General features: G+C 53.9%; 2 protein-coding genes across 4 annotated transcripts; one reads left to right on the plus strand and one right to left on the minus strand.

The window, feature by feature from the left end:
• Window positions 1-1009: 1009 nt before the first annotated feature.
• On the plus strand, window positions 1010-3517 carry CRB3 (crumbs cell polarity complex component 3). Its single transcript, XM_066345258.1, has 5 exons — window positions 1010-1214; window positions 1443-1618; window positions 2385-2452; window positions 2873-3016; window positions 3341-3517. Exons 2-5 carry the CDS (start codon window positions 1537-1539, stop codon window positions 3410-3412), a joined length of 366 nt encoding a protein of 121 aa, XP_066201355.1. The 5' UTR covers window positions 1010-1214; window positions 1443-1536; the 3' UTR covers window positions 3413-3517.
• On the minus strand, window positions 3024-12465 carry DENND1C (DENN domain containing 1C). Of its 3 annotated transcripts, XM_066345212.1 has the most exons (23): window positions 12371-12458; window positions 11279-11343; window positions 11148-11191; window positions 11001-11050; window positions 10676-10795; window positions 10528-10597; window positions 10283-10354; window positions 10118-10183; window positions 9975-10028; window positions 9751-9861; window positions 8928-9028; window positions 8775-8820; window positions 8548-8649; window positions 8334-8459; window positions 7379-7483; window positions 6464-6554; window positions 6330-6370; window positions 6041-6112; window positions 5402-5446; window positions 5226-5333; window positions 4960-5027; window positions 4601-4808; window positions 3024-4503 (listed from the first exon to the last, which is right to left on the minus strand). In XM_066345212.1, the coding sequence occupies exons 1-23, from the start codon at window positions 12385-12387 to the stop codon at window positions 3910-3912; spliced, it is 2376 nt and encodes a 791-aa protein (XP_066201309.1). In that variant the 5' UTR covers window positions 12388-12458; the 3' UTR covers window positions 3024-3909. The 3 variants fall into 3 exon arrangements, with proteins under 3 accessions (XP_066201309.1, XP_066201326.1, XP_066201318.1); XM_066345229.1 differs by lacking the exon at window positions 11279-11343 and having other exon boundaries at window positions 12371-12465; XM_066345221.1 differs by lacking the exon at window positions 5226-5333.
• Window positions 12466-14039: the final 1574 nt, after the last annotated feature.

The following is a 14039-nucleotide window of genomic DNA, read 5'->3' on the forward strand; positions in this document are numbered from 1 at the left end:
ACACACTTGGTTCCCACTCAGCTTCTGCCAAAACAGGTGTGAGCAAACAGGTGCGTACCAGACAAAAATGCCTCTTATAGAGGATCCACTCACAGGTGTTTTTATTTACAGGTGGTCCTTGCAGGTGCCCTCCATCATGGGAGATACAGATGTTTTCCCATGGAAATGCCCCAAACAGGTGTTTTCTCACAGCTACATCTCCAACAGGTGGACCTCAATGTACATGATTCTCTGTCCTGCTGCCCCTAGATGTGCTTCAATGTGACTGTGCCTCATACAGATGTTCTCAGGTCTTTCTCTCATTTGAGCTCAATTCTATGCAGATGTTCTTCATACAAGTACATTTCCTTCACTTCACAGTATGCTTCTCAACAGAAATCCACCCAGGAATGCGTTGTACAGCGTTCTCCCACTTCACAGATGTTTTCGTTGAGTATATATGGATCTGTTTCTGCATAACTGGGTCCTATACAGGTGTAGTTAAATGCAAGTGTGTCCCATACAGGTATTGCCAATACATTTTCACAGGGAAATTCCTTATACAATGCTGTTCATTTTATAGGTGAGCCATGCAGATATGTCTTCAAAACTGTACACCAGAGTGCCTCAGTCAGGGGTTTGTTATAATGCATCTGCTCTATACAGCTGATTTCCACACAGGTATGCTTCTATTCAGCTATACTCCAAATAGATGATTCAATGCAGATGTCTCTCACAGATGTGCTTCTTGTGTATCTCTGCAGATGCCTTCTCTACAGCTTTGCTCTCATGCAGATGTATGCTACGCAGGTGTTTTTTCATTAGGGATTCCCCATCTGGATCTGCCCCAGACAGGAGTGCCTCATACCTCGGTATTTCCATGCCTTGCGTGTCTCCACACCTTTGCGATCCTACAAAAGTGCCCGCAGTACAGGTGGGAGTTTTCTCTTGCACCTGCGCGCTTCCGCCCTTTTTTACTTCTCCCATTAGGATTGGGTTCCCGTTACAGGTGCACTGAGGCGTGGCCCCACCTCCTGCCTGGCTCCGCCCTCTCATCTCAGTTCAGGTGCACAAGCCGGAAGTGAGTTTCTTTCCCAGGTGAGTGACTAAACTTTCCGGGTCACGTGAGCGGGAGGAGCTGGTGTAGTCCCACCGAACGACCGAGGAACTCACGGAAGGTTTGAGTGGAGGAGCTGGACCGGTAACCTGAGCGAGATCAAAGACGCCCGGGCCAGGTAGGGAGGCAGGTCGCGCTGCTTGGCCTGCCGTCCCTTTCCCCCACATTCTTCCCTTTCCGGAGCCCAGGAACACACCTCCCCGAGTTAATTTTTAATCTCTGACCTCTGGCGGCGGGGCGGGGCTGGGCTCCGGGGTGCCCTGACTCGGGTCGCCCCTCCCTGAGCCTGCGATCGGGTCCAGCCTCCTCCCCCACACCCTGGCCTTCCTCGGTCTCCCGCCTCCAGGTGCCAAGTTGCAAGTACCCCCGGCGGGAGATGCGGTAGAAACGGCGCGCTCGAGAAGCCCTGTTCCTGGTGCCACCAGCCTGTCGCCCTACCCATGGCGAGCCCCAGCCTGGGGCTGCTCCTGGCGCTCGGCCTGCCGCTGCTGCCGGCCCGCTGGGGCCGGGCCTGGGGGCAAAGTAGGTACCGGCAGGGGCATTGGGGACCCGGCACACTGAGAGGTCAAGAACTTGGGGAGCGAGCATGGAGTGCCTTGGGGGCAGCAGTCTACAAGGTCAGGGCTGGGGATTTTGAATTCCTAAGTACTTCTTTGGATGGTTGGAGTTGGTCTAGAATTCCTGAGTTCCTGATTGGGGTGGAATTATGAGCTCCGGGGAGAGGAAGCCTGCATATCTGAATCTCTGTGGTTGAGGTGTTTGGGACTGGCTGGAAGCCTGGACTAGGCCTGCCCCCGGCACTGAACGCAGCAGGATGACCACCGGACTGGCCATATGGGTGAACCTTGCCATTCAGTTCTTCCAGTTTCTAGAGCCTGGGGTTGGTGGGGGGGAGGGGTGGAGTGGAATGAAATAGATACTCCAGGGAAAAGCAGGACCTGTCCAAATCTTTAAGGGCCAAAGGAAGGCCAGAAATGGTGGGGAAGGGAAGTGGAGGGAGCAGTTGGGCTTCCAGACACTGTGCGTTATTATAGCCTCCAATTCAGAGCAAACTGCAAACTACTATGGGCTGATTACTCATTGCTGGGCTCCACTGAGCTCGGGGTGGCCAGAGGAGCAATACAGCTGGGCTGGCTCCTGCGTGCAGAGCACCCACAGTCAGAAGGGCAAAGTTCTAACCTGGGGCAGGGTTGTGGGGGGCCAGGGGAATCCCAAAGGAAAGTGCAGATGTGCCAAGATGGGAGGAATAGATGGAGTTTTATTTATCCTCTTTCCCACCTCCTTATAGCATCGGACCCCACTGCATATGAGAATAGCACCACTACCACCCCACACCCCGACTTCAATGGGGCCCTGGTGAGTTGGGTGATATTATGGCAGGAGGGCAGCAGGGCTGTTATTTAGGAGTCCACATGTAGCAGGTGGAGGGGCCTAGATCCCCAGAGGTGGCAGGTCAGGATGGGGGTTTGCACTGGAGAACCGCAAGTGTAAGAGACCAGAATGCCAACATGGCAAATGGGGAGACCCAGAACCCCAGGAAGGGGGTAGATGGTGGCAAGTCTAGGAGGTCAGGAGTCCCATAGGTCTCTCAGAAGGAGGCAGGCAGGTGTGGGGGACTGGGAACCCCAAATGTGATGAATAGGGGCCAGGGTATAGGAACCAGATCACCAAAAGGGGCAGGTGTGCATGGGGGAATTAGGACCCCAGGTGCTTCTAAGGTGGGGGTGGACAGGATCCCCAGATTCAGGAAAGTCACACCTGTCCTCTGTCTCACAGTCTAAGGAGGCCATCACTGCCATCATTGTGGTCTTCTCCCTCCTGGCTGCCCTGCTTCTCACCGTGGGGCTGGTGCTGCTGGTGCGGAAACTGCGAGAGAAACGGCAAACGGAAGGCACCTACCGGCCCAGCAGTGAGGAGCAGGTGGGTGCCCGTGCGCCACCACCCCCCAACCTCAAACTGCCTCCCGAGGAGCGGCTCATCTGAATGCTGGGGTCTACCAAAGCCGCCACCACTGCCCAGGACTGCCTGGCACCTGCTCCCACACAGCATCTGCTACCGAGACACCAGCCTCTGATGGCTCAGTTGGACTTGGGGGACATGGGCACCTGCTGGGTGGGCTCTGCGAAGCATGTTGCCTCTGCATGACTCTGCCTGCAACTGGGGGTGCTGGGGCTAGGGACCCGCCTTCCTGCTTGCTGCACCATCTCCACACAGGCCCTACAACTCCCTTTCCTTTCCTTTCAGTTCTCCCATGCAACCGAGGCCCAGGCTCCCCAGGACTCCAAGGAGACAGTGCAGGGCTGCCTGCCCATCTAGGTCTCCTTTCTCTATCCAGCTCCCTTGCTGTGTGAATCTGGGGGAAGGATGATCCCTCTCTGGGCCTTCAATCCTTAAGAATAGAAGGGGGAAAGGTGCTTTAAAGACTCTGCCACTGAGGGCAAGGGAGGGTGGGGCTGCTCACTTTTTATATATATGTGTGTATAAAATTGGTAGTGAGATGTAATAAAACCTGTTTTTTTGAGCTGGTGGAGGCAGATATTAGCCTAGATGGAGGAGATAAGTGCAGGGCTCATAGACTATGGAGGGATGAATTGTAAGGTTGTGAGGATCATAGGGACTGGGAGGGTTTCCTGGAAGGGGGGGCTTTTTGTTGCCCTTAGGAGCCAGCTAGAGATTGTCCCATTAGGGAAGGTGGTGCATTGGGTAGGTTTCTGAGCAGAGAGAAGGCCCTCAGGTAAACTCATCAGGAAAAACCAGCTTTGGGCTCTTGAGACTTTATTGAGAGAATAGCATCTCCTCCAGATGCCTGATCCTTAACTTTCAAAACACTTTTTAAGATCAGCAACTCGGGGCCGGCTCCTGGCCTGGGATTCCTGCCAGTTGCTAGTGGACATGGCAGGGGATCTGGGGGCTTCCAGCCCCATGGGGGGTTGAAAGTGAGTGTGCTTTGTTCTCAGGCCCTCAGAATGCAGGTCTCTGGGGTCCTCTGGGGATCCGGGATCTAAGGAAGAGTCAAGGGGTTGAAATGTCCAGGTGACATCTGAGTTGGGCTTTGGGGGGACCAGGGGTTGGGAGCTCTCTGAAGCAATGGGCTGGGTGGGCACTGTGGAGAGCTGGGAGCAGGGGCTCTTCTCAGCTTTGGGATTGTCCACTGCCTCATGGAGAGGGAGGAGATGTTGGATTTGATTATGGGGCTCTGTGAGAGAGGATATGAAGTTCCCTCTGCTTCTTGAGTCTGCTGAAGCTGTTAAAGACTGGGATGAAGAAGCTATTTCTTGGCTGGCCTCTGAGTAGCTTGTATCTGGAGGCTGGGGGGTTTGCAGAGATGGCAGGCAGGCAGGCAGGGACTGGGGCTCTGGGGGGTCCTCCTCATCTGGCTGCCATCTTGGTCTTCCTGGTATGTTGAGCTGGATGGAGGTGGAGAGATTAGCAAGTTGCTAGACTTTAGAGGGGGGAGGGGATGGCAAGTTGGATGGGCAAGTGGGGAAGGACTGGAGGGCTCACCAGGCTAAGGCAGCTGTCCCAGTCCCCTCTGTGGCAGCAGTCTAAGCTCTGGCTGGGCCGCAGGCTGCCTGTTTTTGTAGCTCCTGTGTTCAGACTGTCTAGAATCTCACTCAACAAATCTAGTTCTTCCCCAGACCCCAGGAAACTGCTGTCCAGAGATTCCTCTGCCCATGGGTCCGGGGCATGCTCAGGACTCAGAGGGGGTGTCCTGGGTTAGGATGGGCAGACTCAGATATCTGCCTAAGACCCCCAGTTCCAGTTCGGTGGCTCTGGCAGGTTTGAAATTTGAAGACCATTTTCCCCATTAATGCTGACCTCCTACTTCCAACATTGCCCCCTCCCCTGCCTTTGAGCCTTACCCCTCCCTCAAGGACTCAGAAGGTGTCTCTTTCAGCCGATTTCTCCTGCTGGGGCGAAGGGGCCGGTTCTGCAAAGGACAGGTTTGGAGGGGTGGGGCCCCAAGAGCTACCCAGTCGGGGCTGTGTGAAGGAGGGTGATTGTGAAGTAGTCACCACATACTGGGGTACATGAGGAAGGTGAGCAGTCTAGAGGGAGATTAAGGATTTGAGGAGGATTTAGTGATAATTCTAGGAGCATGAATCCGGGTGGGGGTGGGGTATTTTACCTGTCCAAAGTGCTGGGTGATAGGCAGGCGCTGCTGCAGGTGATCTGAGCGGCTGGTGAGGGACAAAGCCCTCAGGGAACCCCCCCTTTGGAGGCCAGAATCCCTATCCTAGGAAGAGGGTAGGTGAGCCAGGAGCCCTTTTCCTCACTCCCCCAGCCATTGGCAATTAGCGTTACCTTGTACATCAGGAGGCTCTGCACTCCCTTCAAGCCACTCTTGGCCTATGGAGGAGCCAAAAGAGAATTAGATTTGAGGTGATTTGACACTGGACATTTGAGAACTCAGCCCTCCATTTCCTTGGACAGCTGCGTCTTGCCATCTATTTCATGTAGGTGTATCACAAATATATTCACAATTCCCCATGCAAAGGAATCAATACAAGCTCTCACCTCTTTAACTAATACAAAAGGAATATTCCTGGGGGAAATCACTCCCAAATGAAATGGGGGTAGCAAAACCAGAACATCGTTAAAATGTGTCTGCGTTCAAAAGCTGAGAAAAGAATAAAATTGAATGGACAATTTGGAGTTAAGTTGGCCCCAGGGAAACTTGTGTTTGGGAGGAAAAAAATGCACAAAGGTAGAGATGGGGTTTGCAGTGCCTGGGGACAAAAACAAAAAACTCTTGCTAATCAATTTTAAATAGGAAAGAAATTTTCCTGACAAAAAAATGAGAATGATAAATGGAAATAAAAATAGGAAAAATTGTTACTGATTTTAACTGCTGATTGAGTTGATTAAAACATTTGCACGGTAAGTGTAGCATTACAATGTCCTCTGTCACCCCAGTCAACGGCCTGTCTAGCCCAGTCTCACCGAGCGATACATGTTTCTGACGGCTGGTTGGGTCTTGGCCTTGACAGAATGCAGGAGGGCACCGCCACCTTTCTAGGGAGAGAATGCCAAGGGACAGAGGGTTGGGCATCTGGGGTGATCCCAAGCCCCACTTCACCCCAGGGTTGTGTGACACCAGACAAGCTCTTCTCCCTCTCAGAGCCTCAATTTTTTCACCTTTATAAATGAGTAAAATTATGACCCTACTTGAGAACTGTTGTAGGATTAAATTAATTCAATAATAAACGAAACAAGTGTTCAGTGTTAATACCTTTAGGTTGTCTGCCCACAGCTGGTAGGAGCGCGGGGTGCCTGAAGGGAAGAAAGGGCATGGTTACGGCAGGAAGGCTATGGCTGGGGTGCTGCCGGTGGGGTGGGGACTCCTGGGCTAGGTGCAGGGCTCACCTGAGGAGGCCCCGCTGCAGGTGATCTCCTGCTCAAAGAGATCTGAGAAGCCTTCTCCTCTGTTAAGCTTCTCCAGCCGGCCTTCAATAAACTGGGGGTGGGCAGAGGCGGATTTAACGCGGGCGCACCGGGCGCGCCCTGGGCCCCGATTTCTGAGGAGCCCTGCAAAACCCCAACTTTACACTTTCTAATGTAAGGGTCCCAATATTTTCTTCTGCGCCCGGGACCTCAACCGACCTTAATCCGCCTCTGGGGGTGAGGAAAAGGGTCAGAGTCAGAAGCAAGACTGTCATCAATACATCTAACTGCGAGGACATCTGAATGCACCCTCAAGATGTAAAAGCCATCCCTGACACCTCTAGGGGCCCATCCCCCGGGCCCAGGAGGTCTGGAGCCCACCTCTAGAAGCCAGAGGTCCAACCCTCTCGGCCTTCCAGGACAGGACCTGTCATCAGGGAGCAGACCCCGCCCCTCACAGGGACACGGAAGTCAGATTCTGCCAGTCCAGACGGATCCACCTCTCAGTGACCCTGGAACCACGCCCGCCCTGAAGAACCCTGGAGTCCACCCCACCTTCTTCCAAGAACCCAGGAGTCCTAGCCCGCCTCCCCCTACGGCCCCCCTGCCAGGAGTTGCGCATTCAGGACACGCCCCTTCCGAAGACCCGCACGGACTCCCACCCCGGATCCAGGAATTTGGTCCCACCCTTATCACCCCAGAGACCAAGGAGTAGATTTTGCCCCTTAGGATATCAGGACGGGGGCTCTCCTCTTTAAGAAACCGAGTTCAGCCTTGCCTCCCCAGCCTGGAAACGCTGGAGTGGGAGATCCAGCCAGACCGACTTCAGGACCTCTACGTCTGCGTTCCTAACCCCGCCCCGCCCGCCCCAGCCCCGCCTTCAGGGCTCTGGCGCACCTGTTTGAAGAGCTGCAGGTGCACAGCACGCCGGTGGAAGTCCTGTAGGGGAGCCCCAGGCTTTTGGGCCAGGAAGGCTTCTTCACTGAAGGTCACAGGCTGGCCCTGGAGGAAGGATCAGCATCCTGAGCCCCTCCAGGCTCTCCTGGTCACCAGCTGCCTCCCTTCTACCATATATCTACGTAGTAAATGTTGTTTGAGCACTTGCTGTATGCCTGATCTTGTGCAGGGCCTCGTGAGTCACACGAGGAAGATTTGGGCTCTTACCCAAAGGGAGGTGGGAGCCCTGGAGGACTGTGGGCAGAAGCGGAAGGAGACCTGACTCGGGTGCGTGCTCACAGATGACCTTTAGCCACTTTGAGGAGGAAAAACTATTGGGGGGGGGTAAGGGTGGAAGAATCCAGGTGGGTGGTAATGGGGACCAGACCAGGGTGGAGACAGAGGAGGGGGAGAAATGGGCAGATTCTGGATATATTGTAAAGGCACAGCCAAAAGGAACATAGATGCTTAAATGAGAGAACCTCCTCTGCCTCAAGTTTTTATAGAAAAGTGAAAAAACTGAGGGGTGTGCGTGTGTGGAAAGTCAGCAGATCAAATTCCTGTCTTTAACACTCGCCCACTGTAGGACTTCTCGAAGCCTTGATTTACTCATACATAAAATGAGATCATAATGACATCTATCTCATTATATAATTGTGAGAATTAAATGAGATAGTAGTAATAGTAGAACCTAGAATTTAAGTACTCACAATGCCAGGCACTATCCAAGCGTTTTGCATATGCCCATTTATTGACTTATGCCATCCTTGTGGGTGGGTACTATCTGGATCCCATGTTACAGATGAACAAACGGAGGCACAGAGTAAGCACAACCTATCTACAAACGATAGGAATCTATTATTCTGAATCCTTTAGGGCCCAATGAGGCCTCTGTCTCAGCGTCCTCGCTGCTCACCGGGCTGCAGACCAGCGCATCGCGGTACCCCCCAAAGAGCAGGGCCTGGGCTTTGAGGAAAAGACGGGATACCCCTTCTCCCGGGGCCAGCGCGACCTTCCTTAGTCGCAGCCTCAGCAGGGACACCTGGAGGACAAGGGAGCAGCACTGAGAGGGCGGGTGTGGGGTCTCGGCCTCCCCCACAAGGCAGGAGGGTAGGAGGGGTGACACTGACCACGTCTGGGGGCAGCGCCTGCACGTCGTCGAAGGGCGTCTCTAAGATATTGGAGTCCACGTTCATCATCACGACGTCCTCCAAGCCTTGCTCCAGCACTCTCTGCGTTGGAGGGTGGTAGGGTGGACCGCTACTCAGAGTCTGAGGGTCCCTGGCGGGGGAGGGTATCTGGCGATGCAGAGGGGGAACTCCGCGGGTCCCTGCAGCCCATGGCTGCTCCCACTTACCTCGGTGAGACTGGAGTGGACTCCGATGAGGTATGGCATGGGCGCGCTGCGGATGACGGAGAGAGTAGGGTCATGAGGTACCTCTCCGTGGCCCCAGGACCCCAGACCCTGCCCCTCCCCAGACCCTGCCCCTCCCCAGATCCTGCCCCTCACCAGCAGTAGTCCAGCAGGTGCGCCGGCAGAGTAGGGATCAGTACGTGTTCCCATCGCATGGGGTACAGAAGGGCACAGGACGCGTGGACGCACGAGGTCAGCTGGGGACGGGTGGGTACCCTGGATTCAGGACCTGGACCCCCAGCTTCAAGAACCCTCTCTGGAATGGTGGCTCTCCCAGGTCCATTTCCCACCCACCTTACCTTACCCACGTGCTACTGGGTAAGAGGTGAACATTCACACCCCTTTAGGAATCACGTGGAGACCTAGAATTCGGCAAATTACAGTGCCTGGAGCAGGTGGAGCCAGAATTCAACACGTCCTAGTCGCTATCTCTGGGGTTGGGAGCTAATATACAATACTATCCTCCAGGATGCCTCAACCCACTGGCTCCACCCCAACGGGGCGGAGCTAGTACTGGGTCCGCCCTAGTCCCGCCCCTAGGGTGGAGTCACGATACAGCTCCACTGACCCTATCTCTAAAGAGGCGGAACAAGAATTTAACTTTCCTGGTCCTGCCCTAGGAGTGGAGTCAGCATTTAGCCTCCCTGTCCTCCTCTCCTGGGGCGGGGGTGGGTGGGGGAGCTAGAATTTAGCGCTCTCTCATCTCACCCTCCAGAGGGGCGGAGCCAGTCTTGTTCTGGCCCACAGTGGGTGGATTCGGACTCTACTCCCAAAGAGAAGCTCCCAAAGGGTAGCTACAGCAGGATTTTGCTCTCGGGTGTCACCCGGTGAGGTTAGAGTAGAAATCCACCCCCGTCGTCCCGCCCCTAGGGACGAAGCCCGGCCTCGGCCCCTCCCGGCCCGGCTGGCCCCGCCTCACCGTGCTCAGCTTGCTGGCTGTGAGCAGAACCCTTCGCTCCGCCAGGAGCGCCGCGAAGAGCCCCACGATGTTCTCGTCGGTCACCGCCACCACCAGCTCTGTTAGGTTCCTCTGAGGGACAGAGAGAGGAGCGCTGGGCGCGAGGAACCACGGAATCGAGCAGTCCCCTGCGGATTTTGGAACCTCTTCCCGCCGCCAGAGCTCCCTCCCAGGTGTCCACTCACGTTCTCAGGAATGGATGGCAGGCGGTCGGAGTCAGGGGCCACGAAACAGGAAAGCTGGTAGGGAGGATTGACGGGTGTACCGATTAACCAGGGGTTGGCTTCACCTGAGAACCCAAACTTCCAGGGTCCCTAGCCCTGCTCACCGGTCTGATGTTCCCGGGGGCAGGGGGCAGGATGCCGGGCGCTCTGGAGACCGTCACTCCGCTGCCCTGGGGGAGAGGTGTAAGTAAGCCTTGTGGTCCTCAGAGCTGAGGTGCTGCCTCTCCATCCACCTGGGGTCCGACGCCCAGGGGTTGGGGATTACTCACCAGCTCCAAGGAGGCCTGGGTGTCTGGTGAGGTCTGCTGTAGCCGATTTAGAAGTTCCTCGACCTCTGAGACCTGGGTGGGAGTGAGGTGTCTGAGTCAAAACGTGGGTTGGTGATTCTGAAGGCCTTGGCTCAAGCTGGGTATTCTGAAAGGAGCCAAGGGGCTCAGGTCTGATCTGAGCAGGGCTGGGGGCTTGGTGGGGTCGAGCTGGGATTCCTGCGGAATGAGAGAGGGGCTGGTCTCACTTGGTTCTGGGCCAGAAGGTCCCCCACTGTGTTCAGCAGCTTGTAGAACACCTCAAACCAGGGAAGGTGGCTGTAAAGAGAGGACATGCGTTCCATAAAGTGCCCCTAGGTCGAGGCCCTCTCCTACCCCTTTCCCCGTATTCCACACCTGAGAATGCAAAGACAACTGTGGGCACCAGCCCGTAGGCGGCAGAAACCAAATCTACGGGTGCCGGTCAGGTCCGTGAGGGCGAAGGTGAAATGCTGTACCGCAGGGCTGGGAGGCTCCCTGGGGGTGGAAAATGCTCTCAGTGACCTGTGGGGCTCCCTGACCTCTTCTCCCCAACAATGCTCCTAGTACTGTGTGCACCAGCCTGGGGCTCTGGGTGTATAGGTCCCTAGTTGTTAGGGTCCCTGATTCCCTGGGTTCCTGGGTATCTGAATTCCTGAGTCCTTGGGTCCCTAGGTCTCTGGATGTCTGCTTTCTTCGGTACCTTTCCACATCAAAGGGAAAGCAAAATTTAGGCACCATCTGCATGGCTTCCTGGAGGTAGAGAAAAACACACATTTATTGGCCACTTAGGTTGGGCCCCAGTGGGACTGACCCTGACCCCAGGGGAAAAAGGAACCAGCCTGCATACCTGGTCCCTGAAGTCTGGGGGAAACTGCCGCAGGATGGGAGGATCTGCAGGGCGAGTAGGCCTCTTAAGTTCAGGGCCCCAGGCCCACCTTCCATCTCTATCCCTCCAACTCAATGCTCTCCCCCACTCACCCTCCTGTAGAGAGGCAGGGCAGGCTGCTTCAAAGAACCAATCAAACACGGCAGGGGGACCCCCTCTGTGGGACAGGAAAGGGCTTAGTAGGTCCATGGACTTGTTTGTGTGTGACTGGGAGTATGAAGCAGAGTGAGAGAGTGTGACTGTGTGTGTACGTGCATGACTTGTGTGAGCAGGTGTCTGTGTGCATGACTTGTGTGAGCAGGTGTGTATATATTTGTGATTCTATCTCATATTGACCTGAAAGGAGGAGGCTGTCCAGTGTGTGTATCAGGTAGGACTGTGAAAGTATGTGACTAGGCCAAGCCAGTGTGAGGGTGAACGTGTCCATATTTCCTTGTGTGGCTGTGAGCATGACTGGGTAAATGTGTGAGCAGCTCTGTGGTATGGAGCGCAAGAGGCCCTGCCTGAGCATTGTTGCATGTGAAACTTCATGAGGCCCCGGGAGCTGACCCCAAATTTCCCACCAGAGAAAGGAGAGCAGTGTGCCCTAGTACTTCTGTGAGCCCTGCAGTCTCTGCCTTCCTCCTTAGTCTCCCTTTTTGAAAGACCTAGACGGCAGTAGAGGAAGAAGGTGGGGGCTGATTTTAGACACACTGTCCCTCACCTGGAGACCCCCACCACTTCACCCTCATGTCGATACAAGTCCCACAGAAGCACTCACACAGAGATACACACAGTCCTCCCTCACCCTGCTGACCCCCGGAAACCATGCTCCCCATCACTCATATACCAAGAGATGAGGTGCACACTTAGAGTTACAAACTAAATGACATGGATGGGGGTAGGGGGGGAGAGAGAGAGAGAGAGAGAGAGAGAGAGAGAGAGAGAGAGAGAGAGATTGAGAGAGAGAAAGAGAGGGAGAGAGATGAGAGAGAGGAAAGAAGTGGAAGAGGGGTTGACAGTGGCCTGAGTGTGTCTCAGTGGAGTCCACATTCTAAGCCAGCTGAGTTCTGCTTTGCTTCCGACCACCTGTACCCTGTGGCTCTGGGCCCTTCCCAGACTGCCCCAGCTTTCTGCCCCTTGGCTCCAGCCCATGCCTGGTCTAGGAATCTTGGTCCAGAAGATGGAGGAGAGGATGTTCTTACTCAGCTTTGGATTCCATGGTCCCTGCAGGGCCGGCCCTGGTGGACCCCTTCCCCCAGGGGTTCTGGGGACCGTGCTTGCTCAGCGCTGGGCTCTGAGGCTGCTCAGCTTCCTGTGTGGCTGAGAGAGGAAGTTTAATGGGTGACGTCCCAGAGAGAGGCCCTGCCCCCACCCACTGTGAGAAAACCAGGCATCTTCTTTCCGACCGCTTCCCCAGAGGGGTGGGCAATGAGTGGCTCAGAGGTGGCCAGACCCCCAGTTCCATCTTCACAGGCCAGGCCAGGTCTGGTATCACACCCAAGCCTTCCCCTCCCTGTGCAGCTCAGGAGTCACAGTTTGCCTGAAATGCTTCCTCTTCCCTCAACTGTTCATTCCTTTGGTCCATCTGCCTCAGCCATTCCTTGTTGGACCACCAGAGGGAGCTGGGCTAGAGAGTGGACACCACACTGTCGAGATGGATAGCCAACAGCAGTTAGAACACAGGCACAGATAGACAGACAACATACACACAGTCAGGAAGTGAGCAATACAGACACACAGGCCAGAACAGTCACAATAGACAGACACAGAGATACCAAGTCATACAGGCATGACACAGTCATGGACACAAACCAATAAGCATAGAGGGACAGCACACACAAGGAGCAGTCCTCACCCAGCCGGGTGATAGATGCAGAGAGATAACGCACAGACACAGCCAAAACCAGTTCCAGACAGATAATAGATAGATGGACACACATGCAGAAATCACATCTCTCAATATAAACAAGATAACAGAGAAATAGACACAGAGAACAGTCAGAAATGCATAGAGTGCAGTCACAGCTAGAGCAGTAACAAAGGAACAGACATGGTCAGGGCTCAGCCACAAGTCAGATTCACAGCCAGACACAGTCACATGCATGGATAGAGACCTGGTTGTACACACCCAAGCAGAACTAACTGCAGATTCAGAAAGAAACAGACACAGGCATATAAATGTCATGTTGAAATACAAGGGTCCATAGACACACTTGCAGGCTTGAATCAAACTTTTTTAAAAAAATGTTTATTTTATTGATTTTAGAGAGAAAATGGAGAGAACAAGAGTGAGAGAGACAGGAACATCAATCTGTTCCTGTATGTGCCTTGACCAGGAATCGAACCTGAAACCTTACACTTCAGGATGATGCTCTAACCAAATGAGCTATCGGCCAGGGCATGAATCAAGCTTTTGATATGTTCTATTATTATGAAAGACAGGTCAGATAAGTGGTTAAGAAAATGATTTTGGAGTCAAAGAGGCCTGAGTTCAAGACCCAATTCAATTCTTTAGTTTCTGTGTGACTTTAGACAAGTCATTTGATCTCTCTGTATTAGTTACTATTGCTGTTGTTCAAATGTCCCAAAATTAGTGGCTTAAAAGAACACACATTTATGATCTGACAGTTTCTGTGGGGGCCAGGACTCTGGGCACAGCTTAACTAGGTCCTCTACTGCAGGGTGTCTCAGCTATAATGTGTGCCTGTTGAGCTATGTCCTCATCTGAAGGCTTGACTGGAGAAATAGCTCTTTTATTTTATTTTTTTAAGACTTTATTTATTCATTTTAGAGAAGAGAGAGAGAGAGAGAGAGAGAGAGAGAGAAAGAGAAGGAGGGGAGGAGCAGAAAGCATCAACTCCCATATGTGCC

The sequence above is a fragment of the Saccopteryx leptura genome, chromosome 1 (genome assembly GCF_036850995.1).
Source record: "Saccopteryx leptura isolate mSacLep1 chromosome 1, mSacLep1_pri_phased_curated, whole genome shotgun sequence".
Taxonomy (NCBI): domain Eukaryota; kingdom Metazoa; phylum Chordata; class Mammalia; order Chiroptera; family Emballonuridae; genus Saccopteryx; species Saccopteryx leptura.